Source organism: Oryctolagus cuniculus, chromosome X (assembly GCF_051225735.1).
Source record: "Oryctolagus cuniculus isolate XC-2025 breed Fujian yellow rabbit chromosome X, ASM5122573v1, whole genome shotgun sequence".
NCBI classification, from domain to species: Eukaryota; Metazoa; Chordata; class Mammalia; order Lagomorpha; family Leporidae; genus Oryctolagus; species Oryctolagus cuniculus.
This window is the reverse complement of record NC_142888.1, coordinates 66,995,286-67,022,536: the sequence shown is the minus strand read 5'-3', so window position 1 is coordinate 67,022,536 and position 27,251 is coordinate 66,995,286. Positions and strand designations below refer to the sequence as shown.

At 40.1% G+C, this 27,251-nt stretch overlaps 1 protein-coding gene and 1 long non-coding RNA gene across 2 annotated transcripts in view; one reads left to right on the top strand and one right to left on the bottom strand.

Annotated features, from left to right (window-relative positions):
• Positions 1 to 15,649, bottom strand: part of LOC149119667 (uncharacterized) — an 80,718-nt gene extending 65,069 nt beyond the window's left edge. Inside the window, exon 1 of the long non-coding RNA XR_016228189.1 lies at positions 15,287 to 15,649. This is a non-coding gene — a long non-coding RNA (uncharacterized LOC149119667). The remainder of the gene's footprint in view (positions 1 to 15,286) is intronic.
• A 987-nt stretch (positions 15,650 to 16,636) lies between these two features.
• On the top strand, positions 16,637 to 20,615 carry POU3F4 (POU class 3 homeobox 4). The gene has a single exon (XM_017350004.4). It carries the CDS (start codon positions 16,973 to 16,975, stop codon positions 18,056 to 18,058), a length of 1,086 nt encoding a protein of 361 aa, XP_017205493.1. The 5' UTR covers positions 16,637 to 16,972; the 3' UTR covers positions 18,059 to 20,615.
• The last annotated feature ends 6,636 nt before the right edge of the window (positions 20,616 to 27,251 follow it).

The following is a 27,251-nucleotide window of genomic DNA, read 5'->3' as shown; positions in this document are numbered from 1 at the left end:
ATGAAAGAAATCAGAGGAGCAATTACTCTTATTGGAGGAGTGGGCTAACTTCAAGAAAGTGTACATTGAGAAATTCTGCAGTGTTGACAGTGTTTTATTTCTTGATGTGGAGGATTACATTGGCATTACTTTAGAATAAATTTTAAATTATACCTTTATATTGTCATGTGGTATATGAGTCATAATTCACAATAAAATGTAAGGCTAAATTCTCTGATTAAATACATTTTACAGTCTTTAGCTGAACAATTAGGCTTGAATCTGAGCAATAAAACGTTGGGCACAACTTTTAACTTTTATGAGCCTCCACCATTTTCCCTTCTTTAATCTGAGCATAATTATATGTATTCATTCAAAAAGTGTCAAATGAATTCTTAGATATGAATGCACACTGTAGACTGTATAATACAGACCAGCTGTTGATATTCTGTTTTCTGAGCTTACAATACATTAGAGAAAAGGGGGAAAGAAAATGAGGTTGAGGCTATTACAGGCATGTACATTCACAGCCTCTTTTAACCATGAATGCTTAAAAAAAAACTAGAAAAGTCAGGTAAAGATCTGAAAAAACAAAGCTTGGAATATTTTAAGGGATGGGGCAAATACAGTTCTTAATACCTCAGCAGTCCAATGAGAACAGAGCACAAAGAAGAGAATTTCTTGTGATCACCCAGAATAATTAGGAAACATATGGGTTATGTTTATTATAGTTCATTGAAATAAACAAGGAATATAATACAAATATTTTGATCAATATGGATAATTTTTTCGATTTGCCATTCAGATAGAAATACACACTTATATGGAAAAAGTTTCATTAATGAAAAATTACAGAACGCTCTACCTTGTGTTAGGTGCACAGAGCTAGGATTTATCTAGATATTACTTTATTTTATTTAGTTTTTAAGATAATCTCACATACTATGTTCTTTTACTATCTCCATTTTATAAATGAGGAAACAGATTTAAAGAATGATGATTTTCTGATATATCTTGGGAGGGACAGATATGGAATTTGACCCAAACATGATGAATTTCAAAATCAGGTTGCCTATCCTATCATAAACTCATTTTCATTTCTTTTTTAAAAAATTAATTTATTTATTTGAAAGTCGGAGTTAGAGGGGGAGAGACAGAGATATCTTCCATCCACTGGCTCACTTCCCAAATGGCCACAAAGGCTGGGGTTGTACTAGGACAAAGCCAAGAACCAGGAGCTTCATATGTGTCTCCCATATGTGTTCAGGGGCCCAAGCACTTGGAACATTCTCCGCTGCTTTTTCCTGGCTATTTGTAGGGAGCTGGATGGGGAAGTGGAGCAACCAGGACTCGAACTGGCAGCCATATGGGATGCTGGGGTGGTAGATGGTGGCCTCATCTACTATGCCACAATGTTGGCACCCCACTTTCATTTCTTGAAGATAGTAGAAAACATGATTAAGCAGATCCTTATGTGTCCAGTCACACGGTCAGGTTCTCTTATATTTTAATTAATCTAACTATTTACAGCAACGTGACCTCATGTTTTTTATTAATCATCTTAATGTTTTCAATTCTAAAGCACTGGTTATTTTGTTACTTATAGATATGCCATCATTTTAGGTGAGACACACAAGGTTTTTTTCTCTGAGTAATTTAGAATCCCAGTTCATCATCTCCATCTGTATGTCAGTCAGCACCTATATATACTTTCATATTTGCAGTTTTTGATGAAGCAGTTTAGAATTCTAGGGCAAAGTTTTAGACTGGTTTCATAAACACATTTGAAATGATTGAACAACATAACTATCTCATAATTTTAATTTTATATTCTAAATACTACTACTCTAAAACAATGGATATGTCAAAATAATTTTTATGAAATCTGAACTTATCTGTTAAAATAGCCCTAAAAGCAAGTTCTCAAAATTTATTTCAACAATCTATAATTGGCTAATTAGAATGTCTTCATCTAAGAATAATTTTAATAAACAGTTTTTAGAGAACTTAAGCACTAAATGTCTTTAAAGTCATCTGGCTGATGGGGCCGGCGCTGTGGCGTAGTGGGTGAAGCCGCCACCTGCAGTGCCAGCATCCCATATGAGCGCTGGTACAAGACCCAGCTGCTCTACTTCTGATCCAGCTCTCTGCTGGGAAAGCAGTAGGAGATAGCCCAAGTCCTTGGGCCCCTGCACTTGTGTGGGAGACCCAGAAGAAGCTCCTGGCTCCTAGCTTCGGATCAGCACAGCTCTGGCCGTTGTGGCCAACTGGGGAGTGAACCAGTGGATGGAAGACCCTTCTGTCTCTGTCTCTGTCTCTCTCTCTCTCTCTCCCTCTTCCTCTTCTCTCTCTAACTCTGACTTTCAATTAAATAAATAAATCTTAAAAAAAAGCTGCCAAAAGTCATCCAGCTTAATTCTGGCCCACTAAACTCTATTTCTATTCATGCTTCATACAACTTTTTCTTTAGTGCCTTAACTGGATAAAGAAATGACTCTTGTAGATTTATTTCTTAATGCTAGCTATGTAATATTTTTACTTCACAACAGCATTGCTTCTTAGCAATATAAAACTACAATTCTATAATTTCAGCATATTGTTGTTTTAAGTAAGAGCTAGCGAATAGGAGGGAAACAAATAACTGAATCTCAGCAAGAGAAAAATGATAGATTCTAGAAATTATAAACCAAGGTTAACATTAATGCCTAGCAGAACTCCCAAATAGATTATTAAAATCTTTTGAATTTTTTTTTAAAAATCCAGGGTGCTCAGTAGGAGCCGTTACAGATTCACTAAAAACAATTCATATTGAATCAACCTCATTTTTCCCTGCTAGGATTGCTATACAGAACTGTTGATAGCTGTGGTAGCCTTTTGACAAATCATTCAAAATTTCATAATAGGGGCCTGGGTTGTGTGATCATCTAAAGTCATTTTGGCTTTAAAATCCCATATATTTTACCTGATGGACATAAACATAAATTGTTGCTCTATGACAGGGGATTCATAATTTCATATACAAATTTTCCCAAAGAGAGTTTATTGGTGAATCTTTGTAAACCTGAATAGAAATCTCAAGAGGTAAAACTCTGACTTTGTGTTTTACATTATTCTTGTCTATATTTTTTTCAATGTGTAACAAGATGGAAAAGGATTTTTAATTCGCACATGACACAATTCTAAAAAGGATAGCTAATGTACGAGAGTAAAACCAAAATTTGTGTGTATGTGTGTTTATGTGTGTGTGTGTGTCTAGAGTGTAAAACCAAGAGGGAAAATCATAAAATGTTTTAAAATTAATTTTGCCTTTAAATAAAAATTATACTTCATTTATGGTATTGAACAAGTCAACAAAAAGGAAGTTTTGTGTAAATTATAGTATATGCTTAAGATGAAATAGTATGCAACCTTTAAAAATATTCATGAAGAGTATGTAATAACACAGAAAAATCATTTAATATAATGTTAAGTTAAAAAGTAGCACATAAAATTACTTATAAAATATAACTACAGTTATATTTGTAGATAATTTAAAACAGAGGAAATTCAGAGTAAGTCACCAAAGTGTTAAAATGTGAGTGGTAGGATTGTTATTTTTCACTTAAGTATTGGGACCATACTCTCATTCTTCCTCACACAGGCAACGAGACCTAAGCCCTATTCCCACTCTTGCCACATTTCCTCTGGAAGGAATTCCTGGATGATTTCCAGGGATAGAAGCAGTTTCCAAAGGACTATGATTCCAGGGGAGACTCCACAGGGCAAGGGTAAAGTTGAAACATTTGAGAAAGCCCCACAGGGTCTGTTGTATTAGAGATTCAACAGTGATGACCAGGATCTAAAAGAACTGCCAGAATAGATGGCAAGAAATTAAGATTTGGGGTTGACGAAGAAGGCAATTCCAGTGGCAAATGAATGGTGGTGGGGGCACTAGTGAGAGCAACTAAGAGTGGTACAGCAGAGGTCATGCCCATACAGGAATATTAAAAAACTCCAAATTGGGAAGAACATGCAGCATGGGCGTGACATTTAAACAAATCCAAATTAAGACAAACTATAGAAACTTCGCAATAAAATAATGTATCAAATATTTATGATAATAATTAACACTTATTGATCATTGCAATATGTCAGGCACTAGAATGAATAATTATATGTGTTATGTCATTTAATTATCCTAACAATCACATGAGGTTGGGTCTGATGCTACCATCATTTTACTAAAGGGAAGTCAGAAACTCAAAGATGATACAGAATTTAAGTCCACTTAGTGACAGTGCTAAGATACGAAATCAACTCTGCCTTAGTTCACTTTTTAACCTATGTGCTATTCTGTAAAGGTTTTTACATTATAGCTCAAAGTTTTGTCGCAAACCACATAATAATTTTATGCACACATGAAAATATTTCCTGGAGATAGAGGAACTTCTTTAAATTTCTTTTTGAAATAAACCAAAAGTGAGAAGACTTATCTTTTTAAACAATTGTCTTTGTGGTTATGGTTTTGTTGAACATCCCTGTTTTCAGATGCAACCTACTACCACATTCATGTATCACACAAAAATGAATTCTAGTTCATTCTACATACTCTAGAGTTACTTTCTGTAAGAACTAAAGAATATTTGGCTTTGTCCCATGCCCATATCTCCCAATTTGAGTAAACTATAGCCAGTCAATTTGTTGAACATTAAAAAGTATCTTTCAACACTCGGTGCTGTCTATAAATCATTTCACTCTTTCCATGCCCCTCAACTTTTGACAAAGCATTTTACTGTAAACAAATTTGGGGGCCACTCTGTGGTTATTCCCGCTTGGAAAATATACTATTTCCTCCTCATGAAACTAGAACAGAAGGTCTAAGAAAAAGAAAATTATTAAGCATTCTACTGAGTTTTTCCCCCCAACAAAAACTAAGATAGAGGTCAATGAATAAGTATGTGCAGACTGGAACTTGAATCCTCTAGGGTGACTGTAGGCTAATTAATAATTAATGCCAGAGCCATGGTGTTTGAAATGCAGATGTGATAACTGGAGGCCTGGCAGAGCTGTTCAGAGGAAGCAGATTTAGATGCTATAGGGAATAGGCACTCCCTTGCCGGCTGGCTCAGAGAGCCAGCCTGGGTGCAAAGCAGGGCCTATGGTTTAGATTATATTCCCCTCAGCTGTTAATTACCTGAACCTACTTTGAAGTTCTTCTCTTTTTATCCTCTGCATGAAAAGAGATTGGTTCAGCCAAGGGACTTGGAGAAATGATCAAATACATGGGGTGGAGGGAAGGGGGGGGTGGGAATAGAACTTCAGATATAAGAAGATAACGAAGAAAAACACATAGTAGAACATATAAGAACATACATTATTAGGAAATGTTGAATTGCAGCTCATTGTTTCAAGCACATTGTTTCTATTAGTTATTCTAGTGAAGTCGATTTTAAGTAAAAGTGTAAACTTCCACTGAATAGATATAACAAAAAAATTTCCATCTCCATTATTAAATAGAGATTTGATATGAGACTACCACAGGTGTTTGTAATGTCATTTTTAATGTAATAAAACCATTTAAAACTTTCATATTTAAAGCCAACTAATGATAAGGATGAAATTAATATAATCAGCCAACAACAGCTTCCATATAACTTGTTTTCGTTGAAATCATTCGTTTCCAGAACACAAATAGAAAGCACCACTGCTGAATGTGGAGAACTATAGGACATTAGGAAATTGTGGAAAGGGGCTGCAGTTGAAAGAAATTTAAAAACAAATGATGGTAGATTTAAATGCATTAAAATCATGCTGTATTCTTTTCTCCTGAATGTAGGTGCATACCTGTGAAATTTAAAAAAGCATGGCCATTAACTGTCCTGCAAGTGAACTACAGTGTGCCGATTTGGATACAAATACTCAGGGTCTGCTCTGTTTTAGTTTTTTAGTGCTGTCTTTATTCTAGCTATTCCAGGTAAATCTTCTCCCCGAGACACATACTACTCACACTGGACACTATTCTCTATTTTGGTGCAAGAACATGCAGTCATGAAGTAGGTAATTTTCAACTGTATCTCTGTATCTTTTTGACAGAGAAATGGTACTAATATCACTATCAAACAAAAAGCGTGCACCTATGTTGTAAATGACACCTGTGGATGCAGCATCATCTGACTAAGGTGACATCCAAAGCATAAAACCAATTGAATTATGATCATTCGGTTCAGGAACAGACCTCTATACACGGTTCTGGTTTGGGAGTTCTATTTTATTTAAAGTTATTTCTATGTAAAGGGAAATTTTGGTGAGCAAAGTCTTTAAAACTTTAAACAAGGATTAAAAAAAATTACACATTTGCTCATTCAAATTTATTATTCAAAGCATCAATGCCACCCTAAAAAACAACAACAACAACAACAAAAGGTAAGATGACATCATGACATCGTTGCCCAAGCTAAATTTCCTTAAAACAATCATGTAGCTATAAGTCTTCTATCAAAAGAAAAATACACTGGAAATTCTAACTATTTGTGAGAGACAGCTGCCTCAGTTGTGAATTTCATTCAAAAAACACATGTACATGAACACTACAATTATGCAATAAAAACAAAAACAAAAGCAAATCCATCTCCATGCAATTTCAACTCTAACTTATACTGACATAAGGCAGGTGGGCCAAATCACAGAAAGCAGAGTCCACTTTCATGCTGATTTTGTCATCAATCACTTCTCTCTGCAGTATTATATTGCTAGGGTTCAGAGTATTAACGAAAATTTAGCATTTTCTGCAGGCTTTAAACATAAACACTTTGTTGAAATCCGTGCTATTAAGAAAACGGGAAAACAGAAAAGTGTTTGGAAAAGGTATGCAGCAAACCGGAGGCAAAATGTGAAAAATCTACCACTTAGATCAGAACCTAAGATGGCCTTAGCCCTTTCCTCCACAGGTACTCATGATTATTCACGTGGGCAACAATCAATGTTAAAGCACAAACAGAACAAAACACATTTCCCACAATGGAACAGTGCTTATCTCTCAAACTTGAATCTGAATAATTGTTCCCCAATACCAAATGAAAGTAGATTTGAGACTGGTTATCATCGGGCTTCATTCATGTGTGTTTCTACTTTTTTTAATACTAACAATGTGCTGCTACCAAATTAATTTATTTAAATATATCATTTCTACCTATATATTTTTAATACTCTCACTATTTGGCTTATCCAATATAAGGAGAAAGGTAACTGAAACTGTGATCTCCAGCAAAGTTTCATGCAAAGTTTTGGCTTTGAGAAATATGAAAGGTCAGATACAGATTATAAAATAGCACAATGATGTCACCACAGAATTAGGTCAAATTGTCCTTTATTTCAACTTGTATGTTTTACATCTCCATTTTTTTCATTCCCACATGACTGTGTCTTCAACTAAAAATTGCATTATTTTGTGAACATGATTCAATTTTTTAAAGCACATTTCTGAAGGCTTAAATGTAATCCAGTGTCACGACTTTGTGTTAATCTCTAGGGATTAATATATTTTTAAGTAATGTAAAAAAATTAACTTTCTGCAGAGTAACAAATTTTTAAACCATGGAACCTTGAGGCCATAATTTAAATGCTTTTTATATTAACTTGGAACAACTATAGCATTCTGTTCTATGTCAACACTCTATTTTAAATATTTTTTTCCTGTTGATATATGTTTCCCACAGATAATATTCCATCATGTATTCATATTGTAAAAATTCTTGATTAGAAGCTCCTACACATTTACACAATATTCTGCCTTTCTCTACTGCAATCTAAAATGTGGCTAGATTATCTACTTTGTTTTGTGTCCTTTTTACCTGCAGCTACAGGGAGACTGAAATGAAGTTCTCAGCTCTTTATTAGTAAAAAGCCTCAGAAAAGTAAATAGATCTGAACAGAAATGTTTTTCTGCCTCCAGTATGAGTGATGTGTGTTGCATGCACTACGCACTGCAAAGCGGAAGAAGACTTCTTTACCCTGCAAAAGGAAAAGTAAAGCATTGAAAAAAGATTTTAATGAAATCATAACATTAAAATAGTTTTATATTAAATCCTGCTAATTTTCTAGGTGAAGGCTGTGAAGTGAATGTGAGGAAACATTAAAAGGGAATTGAATTTGCATTCCTTATGCTACAGGCACATGTTTACATGACCTTTAAAACAGAATTAAAGCTGTATCATCAGCAGCTGTAGGCAATTCACATTACTAAGGCAATCAAATCAGAATGCTAAACTAACTATAAAACATAAATTAAACTGATAGAGAATCATCTTAATTCACTAGGTTTACTTGCAATCCACTTACACACTACTAGTCATTTCAAAGCAGTTTACAGATCCACCAAATGAGAAATAACCCTACACATCTGAAAACATTGTCCAACTATGAGAATGTAAACTAGAAATACCTAATGTATCTTTCTTAACAAATCTCCATCATTCATCAGAGTTAGCTAATTTCATAAACATTATTTACTTTCAACAATAACCTCCAAGCATAAGCATCATCCTATGAAGACATAATACTATCTGATATGCTGTACACAGCAGAGACCATTTTTATCTCCCAACAATTGGGAACAGTTTATAACTGAATGTTTGAAGGCTGGTAAAACTTAAACTTCTGTTTACTCTAAACTTCACTGTATTATCTTCCAAGATCTCCCAAATCTTCCAATAACTGTATTCTGGTTTTCTTTCGTAACACCTATAGACATCCCTCCATTTAAAATATGGTAGTATGTATTATTAAATAATTATAATTCCAATTGTCTGGGATGAGATTTGCACTGAAATCATGAAAAGAGAAAATTTATGTATAATACAAGTCATCATCTAACTAAAAGTGGTTTTAGAAAGCTTATTTCTTTTCTTCATGTGTAGTAGTAAATTTTCAGGGAAAAAAACCATGTTTACCAAAGTGTTTCTATTTGTGTGTTGTGACTTATTTTTCTCCTTTTTAGAAAATTTTTCAGACTCCTTGATATTATTAAAAATATACACTTTTTGTAAGTGCGATTCTTCTACTCTGAGGGATAAAAGAAGGAGTAAAAGACTCAAATATTTCTTGCATTACTAATGTGGGTGTGTATGAGAAACCTCAGTTCTTTACAAAGCTGTCAACTAGCTGTTAAAAGAAAACCAATTCTCCACAGCTCTAAGATTCAGCTGCTGCAGAGCTGAGATCCATATTTAAAGTTGAGATCATTATTAAAGGCCATTTATACTCAAACAGATTTATTCTCCAATATTCAAAGGTTCAACCCTGTAAACTCTCTCTCTCTCTCTCTCTCTCACACACACACACACACACACACACACACACAAAGATGTGTGATCCATTTGTTTAAAGGAGAGGAAACATACCAAATGCCTACATCAAGTACCTAGGGATATAGTGTATATAAATATAAAGATGAGAGCAGATGTGATTGAATTGTAGTTTAATTGGAAGCAGGAATCCTAATACCTCTCCAAAATTAGAAGTGTTAAGAAGAAGATAGAGGAAAGAAAAAGTCTCACTCTCATGATGATTTGAGTAAGTTAAAAGAAATAGCTGAGATGTCCAAGAGAAATTTGAGTGTTGATGTTCAGAAAACCCTAAACATCTTTCCTTCTTGCCACTATCAATTGAAAGAAAGAAAGAAAGAAAGAAAGAAAGAAAGAACAGGAAATGTATTCCTTTTGAGGAGGATTAGGCAGATTTAAGTCCTGTGGCTTCAATGTGAAGTGAGTTAATGACTTAGTGCCTGGACAACATATTTTAGGGCGACTATAACCCTAACATTTACACGGAAAGTCATGGAGGGTGTTGCTTTCCTCAGCACTTGACGGGGCGGAGGGAGGGGTGGTCGCTAAGGCAGGGCTTGGTGACACAGGGCATTTTGTTGGTGAAAAGATCTGGGCCTTGCCTCCTAAGCAGTACCTTGAGTGCTTTATCCCAGTGCAGGCCTAGGGAGCAGAACACTGGGTCTGGAAGTCTTCAAGAGGCCAAAGCTGCCTTAGGAAGGAGAGGCTTGCCCATGGGAAAGAATGCTCAGCCAGGCCCAAAATGCGCTTGGCTATTCTGAAACCAGCAAGGACGACTCCGAAAATGCCCCCAGGGCAGCACAGCCATTTTGGTGTCCCTACTTGTAGTTCCCCTCCCTCTCCCTCCACTTCCAACCAAGCGCATTCGTCCTGGCCTCTATCCCTCAGGTACTGCTCCAAACAGAAGACTGAGGATGGAGGTGGGGGGTGGGGTGGGGTGGCGCCTGTGGGATACTGGAGCCTGTTGAAATAAACTCGTTTCACCAGCTGCCCGGTTGTCGCCATAGGATCTATTCGACCCGGGGAAAAAAAAATGCCCTTCACTGACTTGAGACACAACCTCTCCTGTGAAAGTTCCCAACCACTCCCTACTCCCCTCTGGTCAAACCGCCTCCATTTAGCTTGTGTCTGGAAGACCACGTTCAGGACTGGCGGCTCTCTCATCTTGCTCCCCAGGAGGTACCAGGAGGTAAACGGTCCTCTGGCCTCCCAGATCGCACCCCTCCCTCCCGCCGAGGCCGCGTCCTGAACTTTGGAACAACTCTTCTTTTCTCCGTAGCTCTCATCCTCCCTAGGTTGGAGAGAATGAACTTGGGTTCGCAGCAACATGCAAATTGGGAACAGACTGCAGAATTGCAAGGGAGCCCAGAGCAGACCCATTAAAGGCAAAGAGCTACTGAGGAGATGATTTCTTCTGCCAGCCGCTTGAGCTCTTGTACATTGGAGACTCCAAAAAGTTTTTGGCTATAAAATGTACTCACGTCTATAGCAAGCAGGGCAGTCGTGAGCGCGTGCGCGGGTGCACACACGCACACGCACACACACACACAGAATGGCCCAACTGACACATCCACAAGCAACTGGAATCTGACAAACCAGATCATATTGACATCTACTCCGACAGGGGAGTTAAATCTAGAATCCCGAAATCTAGACTGGGGCAAAATGCAAAAGTCCACCCAAAGAAAAGTTATAGAAGAGGGAGATTCTAATAACACTCGGGAAGCCAACACCCTCCCCTCAAGAAAAACTAACACAATAGTCACAATAGAGGAAGCATTAATATCTTATTTAAAAATGGATTCCCAATATATTCCTGAAAAGTGATCCTTCCCCTAAACGTTTCTAATCTTTCTCCACCATATATATATGCATATATACATACATGCATATGTTTTTCTCACAGCCCTCAACCCTGCTCTTTACAGTTTCCCTCATGCAGAATAATAATAATGATAATATAATCATCAAATGCCTGAATAATAGCAAGTTAAATATGGTCTCTTGCTCATTTTGAAATGCAATAGATTCCAGCCCCTGTGGGGCCCCAAAATGATAACCTGAGCACCACTCAGCTGATAACTGACTAAAAAGTTTTCTTAGAAGGAACCCATATTTCAGTTGATAATCAAGCTTCCTATAGTACCATAACCACACAGGACCATGGACAGAATGCTTGCGATTTCACATAAGTACTGTGTTCTACAGGGTAGGGTAACAGGGCTGGGGGATGGGGTTTGCAGGGAAGACACATATGATCTCTGTTATGAATGAAACCCTAGCATTCTTAACAATTTTGTACATCAAAACTTTAATCTGTCCTTGAGAAGGAAGTGTGTGGCAATTTGAGTGGCTCTATCAATTACTAAAGTAACTTATAGAAAGCATTTAATGTTCAGCTAAATGACTTACTGATGCCTCAAATGCTGACCCACAGAGTGTAATGTAATAGTCTCTGCATGTCTCTGATCGATCATGTAGGAACTCTTGTCCTTCATCTTTTAATTCTCGCACCATTTCTGCTTTAAGACAATAATTAAAATGAAAAACTACCAATGCAATTTAAATCTGGAAATATTAAAGGGGAATAATTCCACATAGGATATATATATATATATATATATATATATATGTCTTCAATTAGGTTCTCAGAAGCAAAGTTCCCTGTCTGCAGTGCAAAACAAGTGACTGGCAAGTGTCCATGATTCCTAGAACCCTCAGATCCTGGTGCAGGAAAAAAAGATAGCCAGGCTGAATGCTGCACAATAGCTCTGTCTCCATAGAGCTCTTTTCTTGGGACCCTGTAAGATCAGGGTTCACCCACTGAAAATGGCAGTGCACAGAAAGATGTGACCGCAGAAGAGAAACTGAGATTGGATCAACCCGACCTGGCTGTGGGAGTATGCATCCTTTTCCTCTGCAGAGAAGGTCTCTATTGTCCCTGCCTGTCCTCTAACCGTCCTGTCGGCAGTCCCAGCCACACAATGCCACAGCACTTTCCCATTGACATTCCATTTTGTTAGCAAATGACTAGGGTTTCAGTAGATTGGAGTATTTGCATTGCGTTTTAAATGATGAATATTTTATTTTTTAAGTTACCCTGTTTCTGTTGCAGCACTCCCTGTGTGCGATCACCCTCTCTCATCTCCCTCTTCCCTTTTCTCTGAAGATCTTTTCTCTCACAATCAAGAATACCTTAAAAATGAACTAATTGAGCCTGCGTAAGCATTGACCAATGTCTGCTACTGCCATCTAAATTCTCTTTAAAAAATTATCCCCCAGAATATTACCAGCTTCTTACCTTCCCCCACCCCCCATGCAGTTGGCGGAGAAAAAAGAAGGGAGGAAGAAAGGAGACTACAAGAGCAGCTACAGTGGGCTGGTGCTCTGAAGGGCAGCTGTGTCTCACACCCAGAACGTCTCATGAGCTCAACAGACACCAGGAGAAAGGCTTCTTTCTCTGCTGCTTTGAGAAGCTTTTCAATTGTTTCCCTTCCTCTTATAAGCTCCCGGTTTTATAAAGAAAAATGTGCACTTGTCCCTACCAAGCCCAATGTAACTTGTCCTGTTTCCAAAGTGAACTTGTGTTGAAGGTGAAGTTTTCAGTCTCGAGGTCACGCCTCTGTGCCACGTCCTACCGTCTGGAGCTTCATGCTGTATTACACACAATCAAATCTGGCCTTTTGGACTTCTTTCCCGACCCCCACCCCCACCCCCCGCTAGCTCCAGCTCCAGACTGCCTTCTCCCCCCTCCTCCAATTTGTACGCATAATGAGAACGCCTGGTAATCTACACTCAAATATGAAATCGGCAAGAAACGTAATCCCCATGGCTGGGACGCTTTCCGAAAGAGCCTGGGCGCAAGCTGCCCAGCTGCGGCCAAGCTCGCGTGCTTCCACAGAAGCGCGACCTGAACCACATTAATCTGCTTAATTTCTTTTGTGAGTCCTTCCTTGCTTCGAAAGAGAGGGGCGTGGGTCTCTGAAGACGCTCAGGAGCTGCTACCCTTAAATCTTGTGAGGGAGGAAAGCTACTGAGTGACCCCATGTTAAAAAAAAAATGAACATATAAGTAAATCAAGCCAACCTGACTTTATTTGAAATATTAACTGAATTACCCTTAGAAACGAAGCAAGAGGGATGCATAAGGCGGGTGGAGAAATGGATTCATTCTAAAGGCAATTCAACCAGGAATGAAGATGGTACCAGGTGCTTGTATGGCACAGGAATTGAAACCTGCACGGTCTAGCAGGAGATAGGTTGTGAACTCCAGATAGTCACAGTTGCTTCACTTCAAAGCCAGGCTCCTCTCTAGGGCGACTTTTAGCTGCTGTAGCTCAGCTATTGCGATACTATTCAAACAACAGATCTAGTGGGTCTGGGAAGAATGATATCTGAGGACCAGTCATGAACTTCAAGATCAGAATGAGAGGCACAACTGCTGAAAAAGAGTGGCTTTACCAGTGATAACTAAGATTTTAAAGCAAAATGCAGCCTATGGAAAATAAGTTACCAGTTCTTTGCAACAGTAGCTTCGCAAAGACTTATTTTTTCTCCCATGTCCAGACGGGGTCGTCTATTGAATGAGGCTCTTTTATTTTGCATGGGGCAGGGGATTTGTGACCATGGTCCCCCCTTTTATTCCTCTCTCTATGGAAACCCAGATCATGGGGAGAAATATGTGAGGCTGAATAAAGAGAAGCCGCAGAAAGGAGCGCTTGAGAGCAGCATCTGTTACACTTGGGAAGTTAGACTGGCAGGAGAGGGCGAAGGAAACCTCTCCAGTAGATTAGTTAGAACAGCAAGAAGATTTGACTATATGCAGATATTTTCTTCAAAAAACAAAACACCTTTTTTACATACAAGAGACGATTTCTATCACAGCTGATAAAAGTTGTGATTGCAACTGAATTCAATAGGTGGTATCTATATTCATGAGAACAGTTTTTTAAGGAGAGAGAGAGAGAGAGAGAGAGAGAGAGAGAGAGAGAGAATGACAATGATGATGATTTCTGCTCCTAACAACAGCTATTCTTACATTAAAGATTGCAAAACAACGGTGCGGAAAAACCTGATGCCTTGGGCTCTGATGCCTTCTCCTTGCTACACCCACCCACCCACCCCCCCCCCCAACCTTGGGCAAATGGTCTGAACCACAATTGCAGGGCTGGCGAAACTGGGTACCTGGAGCAGAGGCTGTGAGCAAGAGGAAGGTTGATTGTAAGAACTCAGGCAAGTCAGAATTGGAAAAATATCCCCTTTTCATGCAAAAGCCTCATTGGTTGATAATTACCTTAAACCCCTGCTTGGCCAGACTAAGATTAGCAACACTTTCACCCAAACGCAGCTGCAAGGTGGGGGTTGGGAACCTACCAACGACATGGCAATGATCATGATCGTTTTGCATGTACTATTTCTCCAATGCGTTTCTTTCTGACCTCTAAACTGACCTGACACAGACCGGCAAATGGATCCCCAGACAGCCCAACAGAACACCAAAAAACTTTTATTTTTGTTTGATTATTAACAGTTTCCTTTTTCTTCGGAAACCAATTCATTCCCAAATGACATTGCATTCTTACAAAGTAAGATGCACACATTTGGCAGTAAGAAATGATGTTCCTCAGCAGAAGATGAGAGAGAGAGAGAGAGAGAGAGAGAGAGAGAGAGAGAAGAAAAATCAATTTCTGGTTTAAAAGCAGATAAGCCCTTACAATACGATATCGGCAAATGAAACTACAATTTCAATCAGGGAGGGGGGATGGAGATGGCAAATGGTCCTCTATACCAATAATTACTAAGTGTTTTTTTTTTTTTTTAAGATCGAAAGAAATAGATCTCAAGCAGATAGTAGGTTTTCCTGTCTAATAGACACGTTTACATTTACCAGTACCAGCCCCTCTTGCTCTGTGCTCTCATAAGAAATCACTCATTTCACAGGAAATAGATGCTGTTTAGCTATATAAAGGAATGGGAGAATAAGCTCACCTTGTTTTTATTTTTTCTTATTTTCTTGCATTTTCTTCAGATCTGTCTTCTTAGAGAAACTAATGCCTTAATGACTTTCTGGTAGCTGCAAGCCTTCTTTTATTTCTGCTAAATATATGAAAATGTATGCAAATTTAAATCAAGCTTAACCTAGGAGCTCTTGCAATATATTTAATGGAATTTCAAACCAATAAGGGAACTCTGATGCCGTCTTCTGTAAGTGCAAATATAATTACGCAGCTAGGTTACCTCCAAAATTATGCAATGAAAGGTCATTTTTTTAACTTCAGAAGACGGCGTTGGGTATCGGGTGTTTCCTTTTCCCAGCTAGAGCAAATCTAAAATCTTTGCATTTCCCCCTACTCTGCTTCCAAGCAACGCCTTTGCGCGGGGCTGTGGAGCACACAGACTTGTCCTTCCCTAACTTACAAAAGCTTGGAGTATAACTATTTCCTCTCTTTTCTTCTAAACAAAATGTAAAAGCAGCCCTGTCTTCCCAAGCTGAAGACAAATTTAAACTCGATGTGGACTGGGGAGAGGTGAAGATACTTGATGTCAAACAACCCATCATTTCGCGCTCTGAATTTCTAGAGCACATTAAATGATTCAGTTGAGGGGAGGGAGAGTGTTAAAAGCAGTTTTCCAAGGGGACAGCATCAAGAACAGTGTCCTGAATATTTTTCTGTGTACCTATGGAAGTGAGCCCGCTGAGTGACTGGGGGTGAGCGTAAGGGCTGCCGGCTTCAGCAACCAGCGCCTTTGACAGAAGTTCTGGCACCTCTGATGGGAGCTGACACGGAGCAGTAATAAAGCACGGCTTCCAGTTGACCAGCTGGACTGGGGAGCAAACTTCAACACAATAATTTTGCCAGTATTACGTTAGACATTATTTTCACAGAAATTTTTTAGTTCTTCATAGCTTAAATAAATTTTTCCAGGTGAATTTGATAATCTTTTCCTAGACGCTTTCAGATCTTGATATCGAGTCTCTTACCACTGATAAAATGAAATAAAAATAAATTGTAATAGTTCTTTAGTATCATAGACCTCAACTTTGTTGATTTAGAGTCTTACAGAAGATGCTACTTTGTTCAAAGTTCTTAGCGACGCTTTGTTTTGCAGTCCCTGGCAGACAACTAACCCAGAGCGCTGAGCGATTCTGAAAAACCCCTATGCACTAAGATGAAAATGACATTGAAACTAGTATTTTTTTCTTTATTTAGGTAAATCTAAATCAAAAAGAGTTCTAAAACCCATTTGTCGCCTTATCCCCGTCCACCCCACCCACCCCCAACACACACACAAGCACGTCCCTCTCTTACTTCTTCCTCCACCACAAACACCCTCCTAGTCCTGGGGGCGGGGGGGGGGGGGAGGGAAAGGGTTAATCAAATGAACCACCGCCACTCTGCACCAGGCAGCCAATGGAGCCGAAAGACTGATTCACTTCCTGCTTGGGTCTCGCTGAAACTCCCGAGCTAAAGCAGCCTAATTTGGAAAGCGAGCTCAGCCTCCTGCGCAGCCATTGGCGGTGCTCATGCCTGGTCAGGCAGAGGCGTGCTCCAATTGGTCGCGGCGGGTGCCGGTAACCCGCGCTAGCTGCCTTGGCTCCCCCGCACCGTAGATGTCAAAGGCTGAAGCTGCTCCCTTTGCCACATTATAACTAGTAGGGGATCCTCATCGACCATGGCCACAGCTGCCTCGAATCCCTACAGCATTCTCAGTTCCAGCTCCCTGGTCCATGCGGACTCTGCGGGCATGCAGCAGGGGAGTCCTTTCCGCAACCCTCAGAAACTTCTCCAAAGTGATTACTTGCAGGGAGTTCCCAGCAATGGGCATCCCCTCGGGCATCACTGGGTGACCAGTCTGAGCGACGGGGGCCCGTGGTCCTCTACACTGGCCACTAGCCCCCTGGACCAGCAGGACGTGAAGCCTGGGCGTGAAGACCTGCAACTGGGTGCGATCATCCATCACCGCTCTCCACACGTAGCCCATCACTCGCCGCACACTAACCATCCGAACGCCTGGGGGGCGAGCCCGGCTCCAAACCCGTCCATCACGTCAAGCGGTCAACCCCTCAACGTGTACTCGCAACCGGGTTTCACGGTGAGCGGCATGTTGGAGCACGGGGCGCTCACCCCACCGCCGCCCGCCGCCTCTGCACAGAGCCTGCACCCGGTCCTCCGAGAGCCTCCGGACCACGGCGAACTGGGCTCACACCACTGCCAGGACCACTCGGACGAGGAGACGCCAACCTCGGATGAGTTGGAACAGTTCGCCAAACAATTCAAACAAAGAAGAATCAAGTTGGGTTTCACGCAGGCCGACGTGGGGCTGGCGCTGGGTACACTGTACGGCAACGTGTTCTCGCAGACCACCATCTGCAGGTTCGAGGCCTTGCAGTTGAGCTTCAAGAATATGTGCAAGCTGAAGCCTCTGCTGAACAAGTGGCTGGAGGAGGCGGATTCGTCCACAGGGAGTCCGACCAGCATTGACAAGATCGCCGCGCAGGGCCGCAAGCGCAAGAAGCGAACCTCTATCGAGGTGAGTGTCAAGGGCGTACTGGAGACGCATTTCCTCAAGTGTCCCAAGCCTGCCGCGCAGGAGATCTCCTCGCTGGCAGACAGCCTCCAGTTGGAGAAAGAAGTGGTGCGTGTCTGGTTCTGTAATCGAAGACAAAAAGAGAAAAGAATGACTCCACCAGGGGACCAGCAGCCGCATGAGGTTTATTCGCACACCGTGAAAACAGACACGTCCTGCCATGATCTCTGACTGGAGGAAGTGAGGAGGCGGCGGCCGCACTGGGAGCAGCGCGGATTTCTTTTTTCTTTCCCTCTATTCCTTTCACTGTAACATTCTTTATTATTGCTCTCTTTCTCTCTGATTCATTCTCTCTCTCTCTCTCTCTCTCTCTCTCTCTCCCTCCCTCCATCCCTCCCTCCCTCCCTCCTTCCCTCTCCCCTCTTTCGTTGATTCGTTCTTTCTTTCTAACGGGGGGTTCTAACTTATGTTGAGAAAGAAAACACACACTCACGCTCCTATTCAGGCTACTCTATGCGTATACACACTTACATTAAGCAGTCCAGGCGGGAACCTCATATTCCCTGCCATGCGCACAGTCCCTTCCAACCTTTTCTGTTGAGCGGTACATATTGTTTACTCTGAGTAAGATTTGTTTGGGTCACTCCTCTCTAGGAAGAGCAAGGAGTGGGATAATGTGGGGGCGGGGAGGGGAGGGGGAGAGGGGTGGGAAGACAGATGTGTGCCTCTGAATAACCTTCCAGCGCCTTGGTTATAGCAGCTGTATTTCAGGTGAAATCTGTTTTACAATAGACTAGTTTTGCATTTTTTAAAACTTCTATAGCGTTTCTAAATGTCTGCGGTGTTTTACTACAAGCTGTACACAATATTTGTGAGATAATTTGTATCTAATCGACCACTCCACATTATTATTGCTATTATTATTATTCCTTCATTGAGCTGATGGTTTTTTAATTGCTTAGAAAAGGGAGGGGAGGCTGGGAGGAGGAGGAGGAGGGAAGATGCCTACCCACCCACCTACTCCCATCCCAAATCTGTATGGAGAAGGGAGGATACAATGGAGAGGGTTGCCGATGATGATATTGGTTATATATATATTTTTTTTCCGGGGGTTGGAGTGTCTGTTTTGGGCACAATAGGCAACCCGATTGGGTTTGCAAACTAGCGCGAAGTAGAAGAGGCGATATCGCAGCTTTTGGCCCTCCCTCCCAGAACTGTGGAACCCCTGCAGGCTTCCACAGCTTAGATCCAGGTGCCTGCGAAGGATTCGGCGGTGGTGCCGGTCTAAAAAGAGGTGGCCTGAGCGACTGGGGGGTTCCGAATCCACTGCAGTCCGGGATGCCTGCGAGCGAAGTTCCCCACAGGCCCGCAGTCTCTCCAGGGCGACAGCCCGCGCAACCCCACCTCGGCTCTCCTAGACGAAAGACTGCCTTCTCAAGCGATTGCTTTCGCTGGAGACCACGACCCAGGGACGCTGGCGACATACTGGGCCAGCGCCTCCCAGTTTGGTCCACCTCCACTTCTTCGCCCGTCCTGGAAGGAAGAAATCCTCCGGGAGGGGTGGTGGGGTGAAAGGGGGGACAAGGCGCTCTCTGCTCAGTGCAGAACGACAATGAAACGATTGGCAAAGGTCACAGGGATTCTGGTCCAGCCGCTGTCTGTGTGTTGGGAGCCTTCTCGGCTTCTCTGACAAGCACAGCTGGTGGAAGCCCACGGCGAGCGAGCGAGCTAGCGAGCGCCTGGGGGCGGCTGGGCTCCTGCTTTTTTATCTCTCTGTGTGTATGTGTCTCTGTGCGTGGGTGCGTGCGTGCGAGTGCAAACGTGTGTGTGTAGATAGATGTGCGTATTGTATTACTATATACAAAAAACAAAACTACAAAAAAATCTCGCTAGGCTATGTAGAGATCCCAAAAATATGCAGTTGCTGTGGCTTTATTGCTAGCCCTCATGTCCACATGCCAAGTCACAGGTGCACTTCATTCCCAGCGAGCACCCATGTGTGGGGCCGGTCAACCACCCAACACCCAGCCGCCGCCGGCGGGACCTGGCTGGGGACTCCACACGCCTGGGCTGGTCACCCTACCTGACTTCCAGGAGCAGCTGCGGTAGACAAAGCTTCAAACTACCTAAGGACCAGAAAACCCCGTGCCCCATTTCGAGGATGCGCTAGTATGGGCTGCCAGGCCTCTGGTCCATCACACTGTGTCTCCCCCAGCTGCAGGTCCAAGAGCATGTGTTAATTCAAATCCCGGACCCTTATACTTTTTGTTGTCAAGCCTCTGCATTCTGTTAGTACTTAGGCTTTAGTTCTGGGATTTTTTTTTTTTTTTCCGAACTGACTTCATGTTTTACAACTGTTTGGGGTATTTTGTTTGTTCCAATTTTTTTCTTTGCAGTTAAATGCTATGGTTCAAACCTGAGTTAACCCAAATATTTCTGCCGACTTTATAATTGTACAGTTTTGTATATTAAACGTTTTTGAAGTTATTAATTTAAAAAAGATCATTTAGTTTATTCATTTAGTAACTGATGTATAATAAACGCTATTTTCATTAAGAGTTGCTTTTTCAACTATTTTATTCAAATTGCCTATTGCAGTTGCCAACAATTATTTATTTTCAATAAATTCTGCGTTGTGTTTAAAAGGAAATTCTTTCAAAGATGAGTTGGGTGTCAAAAAGAAAACAATTCGCTGTAATGTTTGATGTGAACAGTTTTAGTCAAGGGGTTTATATTGACGCAATATTTTATTGTTGTAAAAGATTAAAAAGGTTTAAATAAAACATTTTTCCAAAAAACATATGTACATGTATCTCTCTCTATGTATGGATATGTATGTGTTTGTGTGTGTGTGTGTGTGTGTTTTCTTCTGGCTGTATTGTGTGCTGTGTGAAGTGGAGCGTTTAAACAGAGGCACGTTCCGGGTGAGCAGCGCGTCTGCTTTGCTTCAGGTTGGAAATCATTAGTCATTGTTTTGATTCTTGATTCTTTTCCTTTGACTTTTGGCCTTGCAGCTCAGCCCTGGAGTACACACATACACACACACAAATACACATACAAGGCGGCCTGCTTGGGCTCCCACTCACACAAGGAACACCCAGATTAGTGTGAAATGGCTGGGGAAATCAGTGAAGGGGGGGAGCAGATTTCATTTCAGAAGGTGCAATCTTATTAATGTTTTCCAAAAGGATAGACTCCTCCACCTTCTCTCTCTGTCTCTCTCCCTCTCTCTCTACCCAATCCCCCCTTCTCTCTCTCTCTCAAATACATAGACCCTTCTCCTAATGTGTTCTTTCTGAAACTGGACTGAGAGTTTGCCTGGGATTTCTTCTTGCCTGGCTGCGCTCACCTTCTTCCTCCCCATTCCTGCCCAGGATCCCCTCTGATATGGGAGCCCCCATTGCCCCATTGCCCCATTGCCCTGATGTGGGATGGGGAGATGATTGTGTGTAAAGAGAAGTACCCTTCTTCTTAAGTCTCTCTCTGGGCCCAGGATCCTGATGAACTGTTTTTCCCAGTAAGGCTGAATTTTGTCCATTCCTACTTGAGTTTGGGCGATGAAAAAAATATTACACTGAGACGTTTGGGAGGAAGAATTTTTATTACACTCTTCCTCTCATTCACATGTTATTTTCTTTTACAAGACCATCCTTAAAATAAGGGACCTATTCTGATGGCTGAGGAGTATTTTATTAAGTCTCAAGGACTTCTGTTTTAAAGGTTTGATTATACATTCATTATTCAACTTTTTGATAGATGCATATTAAGAAATAAGTAAAATATTTACCTACAATTTTCCATAAATAAAGCCCTCCTCAATTCAAAATCTGAGATAGGTGTTTTGTTATTGTTGTTGGACAGAGCAAAACTATTTAATCATTCTAATAGGTAATGGTTATCACATGTAATGTCTTGCATTTTTGAAATTGCTTAATGATTTACAGATGTATGGTGCACTATACATGTGTGTACTGTATATGAAATATGCCACATGTTATGTGGATACTCAAGGGCATTTTCTCTTTTTCTAGACAGTGTTGATTTCATAGAGATATACCTACAAGCACAAAATCCATAGCTATATACCTGTAGGTTCTCTTGCTGTTCATATCAACCAACCTCATTCTTACTCAATATCCAATACAAATTTTGAGTTGATTAAAAAGTCATAGTTTTCCTTCCTAGAGTACTGTATACAGAAACCAAGTTGCAGTGTATCCTAAACTATTTAATAGAACCATGTGTAGATGTTTTAGTAGATAAGTAAATAGAAAGATATAGACATTCATCAGTATTTACCTGTATATTTTGCTGATATTTATTATTGATACATATATTTTCCATATTTATAAAACTTGCTTCCTTTGCTCCCTTTATTTTTTATCCTAAAATGTAACCAAGGCCTAGTTGTCTTTTAGGAAATCTTATCAATTTCTATGTGTATAATAAACATAATATTTTCCTTAAATTCAGGAGATGCTGATGGCTCTGCCTGGGGCTTTCCTTGTTGAGATAGCTACAATTCTTGCTGCCAACCAAGATCTCAGTAGGAGACGCAACTTTGTGCCCAGTTTGTCACAGGTCCTCACAACAGTGGCTCTCTGTCGTGATATAAAAATTAGTGGGTTCAAAATGAATAATAATAATCATACTAGGGTGAATGCAATGAAATTTCATCCCCAATGTTAAATCAGAGCAATAGAACATTCAGATATATGAACAAACTCAAATTTGAGAACCAAGCATGCAGAGTGTGTGTGTTGTCTACATGGTTGTTGTCCCTCTGCATGCATAACAAAAAAGAAATAAACAACTAAATAACATTTCTCTTTTCAATAATAAAGGAAGAAAAGTATTATCCTTGGAAAGTGGTTTCTTATACTAAAAAGAAAAAGGTAGGTAGAGAAAACTGTTGCCTAAATTAGAGAATGAACTGTATTTGTCTTTAATAAAATCAAACACTGTTCCCTTGGAAGTATTTAGCATTTCTCCTTGCTCCCAAGCCAGGCTGCTGTTGTTCCTTTAATTGCCAGTAGGCTATAAGAAGAAACATAAGAAGAAATATTTAAGAAACATTTTATTCAAAATACCTTTTCTTAGGAATAGGGAGAATCAGAAATAGAATGGAGAAGAAAAACGTTAGGGCTAAAAAGTAGTTTCCCAAATGAAGAATGTGTTTTTCCATCTGTCAGATCTCTTTAAAGGCACATATGGAACCATAGCATTGTAGAAATTATTTCCATGACTTGGCACTTACAAATCCAAAGATGTGACCCTTTTAAAACAAGTCTTGGAAGGAAGAAAAAGTAAGAACGCAAAATAATACCATTTGAATTGATGTCACTCACATTCATCAATTCAGTAAAATAAGAATAGAACATTCTCTACAGATGCCCCCATAGTAGTTTCAAAATAACAATCTTCAAACTTACTCATTTACAGATGTTAATTTTTGAAGCATTAAGAAAAGCGAATATAAAATATATTTGAACTCAATTAAGGTTTTTTTTTTTAAATAAGATTTTAAAAAAGTACCTTTGCTTAAGAGCACTGCTGGTGGAACATTCTCCGAAATTAGGGGATTATTTAAAAGAGTATGAGTACAGTCTGAAAAGTAAAATCCAGTTAATTTCTGCAACCTCAAAGAAGTAAGGAAGGAAATTCTACAAAAGGACGTAGGTTGCTGCCCTTGTAAATAGAATCCATAAAATTAAACCTTTGTGTATCCCAGTAAAAAAATATTATGTCACTATGCTTGCTTCCATAAACAAGAGTATAGAACATACACCTCTTCACATATTATTTAACTTGCTAGCCAGAACACTGAATTGTCTCTTCGCAACATTATTTTTTACCAAGGAATACTGATATAAGACTGGTTCATCTTGGATGTCTTCAATGGGGGCTGGTTTATTCAACTACCAAAAGGATTTTAATATATCTTTACCCTCTGTGGGAGGGGATCATGGAATAGCGTGCTTTGGAGTGAAACTCTATAGTTCTTAGTATACGCATGTGTATGTAGACACATATCCAAAAGTAAAAACGTGCTCCCCATCTATTTTTTTGCTCTCCCTCTCACTTGCACATAGGCAAGATGATTTTAGCAGAAAGCAGATTGAGTTCAAAGATAGAAAACAAAGAGGTCAACTCATTGACCAGTTCATCAGGTGTGTTTTTTCATCTTTCCAGTTACTCAAGCTGTGTCCACACTATTTTTATGCAGCCAATTGAAAAAAGGGAAAACAATCACTTTATCAAACTCTTGTTTTATCTTTATAATATCAAAAATCCTAGTTTGAGTGACCTTTTCTTCAACTCCAGTGAATACACAGTGAATTGATTGCTTGCATTGTCATCTTGTAAACAATGTTTGTTATATTAGCATCAGTTCCTAGGAGGAAAAAGGGTCATATAAACATTTTTAATACTGATTGCTTTGCATCTTCCACAGTTAATTTTCACATATTGTAGAATTCCATTATAATGTGACTAATTATCTTCCAGATTTGGCCAGAATGGAGACTAGTCCCCACTTTGTCTCCCTTTCATGGGAGTAGAAAAGATTACTAAAAATGTATGCTTATAAATTGAGTGTTAGTATCCCAATATTATAAAGAGATTTCTTCCACCTTATTTCTATCTGATAACACATTTTTCCTATCATAATTCTTTAAATCTTAGCACAGACATTCACATGCATACCCATATAACCTGCAAAGATTATTGCTTGATATCATATTTTTAAATCACAATAAACAGAAGAATATGGAGCAGAGAAGTAGTTTGTAGAGCTTCAATGACACATGATTCCAAGATTCAGAAAAAGCTATCTGGGTGAACTCATTGCACAAAGAAATAATACTTAATGTTCTATTATTTGTGGTTTACCTGCACAGGTGGTGTTAGTATTCATATTTAATTAATATCAGTTTTTTTCCTATTAAAATATATATGATATTTGACAGAAGTCAGAATCAAAGACAGAGGTCTCTATTGAATCTGTAGTGGCCTAGGGAAATCATATTTGTTAGATATATTTGAATAATCAGGTTCTTTGTTTACAACCATGTACAGTAGCCACTGTTAAGGAATGGGACTCGACTTGCTCCCCAGTGAACAGCAATTTTCAATGATTTCCTTTTAGCAACGGAAAAGGAGCTGAGTATATTTAACCTGAAATTCTGAATTTGGAGCCTTTGCAGTGAGAGTGGTTGAAATTCTAAATAAAATTACTGTTGTTAACCACCTTCATTTTCTGTTTTATTTCTTGTGAGAGAGAACCTGCAGTCCTCCAGATTTTACACTTAAAGGGAAACTAAAGTAATTTTTCAGTGCGGTTCTTTGATCTGCCTTGAGTCCCTTTCCCATTGTTGTCCAGGGACTAGTGGGAAGTTTTGGCTCTATGGATGTTCCAGCACCCTCCTTAGGGCAGAGCTACGAAAGTTGGTGTGGAAGGCATTGCAGAATTCTGTCATTTACAGTGGGAGTTCAACTGATAAGATCAAGACCTATAATGTATTTTATCTCTTAGCACTGTGTTTCTGCATGTCCTAGTTTGATATCTTCTGTCGAATTAGAAAATGAACTAGCTTTGTTTTCAGTGGATTAAAGATACATTTGAACAAGTGAATTTTTTTAGTTGTTAACTTGAAATTATTTTATTTTTTAGAGCTTTCTTTGTACATCTGATTTTCACTTTGTGCAACTATATTTATGCATAATTTTGAGGACTCACAAAGAGAAAAAAATTAAATAAAGGCAGTAATAATCTTTCTAATTTATGCTACCAAGGCACTTTGGAAAGGTGCCTATATGTAAATCACAAAATATGACCATTTTAGGGCCAGCGCCGTGGCTCACTTGTCTAATCCTCTGCCTGTGGCACCAGCACCCGGGGTTCTAGTCCCAGTCGGGGCGCCGGATTCTGTCCCAGTTGCTCCTCTTCCAGCCAGCTCTCTGCTATGGCCCAGGAAGGCAGTGGAGGATGGCCCAAGTGCTTGGGCCCTGCACCCGCATGGGAGACCAGGAGGAAGCGCCTGGCTCCTGGCTTCGGATTGGTGCAATGCGCCGGCCGCAGCGTGCCAGCCATGGCGGCCATTTGGGGGGTGAACCAAGGGAAAAAGGAAGACTTTTCTCTCTGTCTCTCTCTCTCACAGTCTAACTCTGCCTGTCAAATAAATAAATAAATAAATAAAATGACCATTTTAGATCTCCAAAAATGCTAAAACTCAGTCTAGGCAAAAAACAAAAACAAATCTCATTAATTTCAATAGACTCCCTGTACTAATGGCAGTACATACCATGGGTGTTATTCACTTCAATGTAAGAGTATGAAAGTCCATGGTAGGGGGCAGTGGGCATTGTAGTGCAGCAGGTTAAGTCACCCCAAGGAACACACACATCTCACATCAAAATCAAATTCCCAGCACCCTTGCCTCTGATCCAGCTTCCTTTTAATGTGTCCTGGGAGGCTGCAGATAATGGCATAAGTGCTTCTACTCCTGCCACCAAAATGAGAGCTCAGGGTGAAGTTCTGTGCTCCAGGCATCAGTCTGCCCAGCTCTGGCTGTTGGGAGGGGAGCATTTGGGGAGTGAGCCAGTGGAGGGAAGATCTCTCTCTCTCTCCCCCCCCCCCACCTCTCAAGTAGATGAAAATAGTTTCTTCTTTAAAAACAAACTACCTGGACTCAAATCTCAAAGTAATCAAGCTTTGCATTTAAAACTCACGTAAGAGAAATGCAAGCAAGATGAATTTATATAATTGTTAGTCAAACTTGTCTTTGAACCTTTTGGAGAAAAAACTATATTTCAATTAGTACAAACTCTCTAGACTAATTACTTCAAAATTAATAATTGAAACTGTCTTACCAATAGTCATCATGCCAGCAACAACCCCCATCCAGCAATAACACCACCCACATATTAATATGAATTTTGTGAAAATGACCAAGCTGTTCGGCTGGGGGTGGTGGCAGTGTTGACATATTTGATGAATTAAGGTAAAAGGGAACTTTCAGGGCAGAGACCTTTAAGAGCTTAATAGAGACTACTTTCTGGCTTGCTCTTAACCCCTTTGACAATGAAATATGTAATATCAATGGTGGCTCCTCTTTTTAAAAAAATATTTATTTATTTATTTATTTATTTATTTATTTATTTGAAAGGCAGAGAGAGAAGTCTTCCATCCACTGGTTCACTCCCCAAATGGCTGCAATGGGCGAAACTGGGCAGATCTGAAGCCAGGAGCCTGGAGTTTCTTCTGGGTCTCACACACAGGTGCAGGGACCCAAGAACTTGGGCCATCTTTCACTGCTTTCCCAGGCACATTTGCAGGGAGCTGGGTCGGAAGTGGAGCAGCCAGGACTTGAACCAGCGCCCATATGGGATGGCGGCACTGCAGGTGACGGCTTTACGCGCTATA

Bases quoted from the DNA above. Each gene is read 5' to 3' on its own strand.
- POU3F4 (XM_017350004.4), top strand. From the start codon at position 16,973: ATGGCCACAGCTGCCTCGAATCCCTACAGCATTCTCAGTTCCAGCTCC.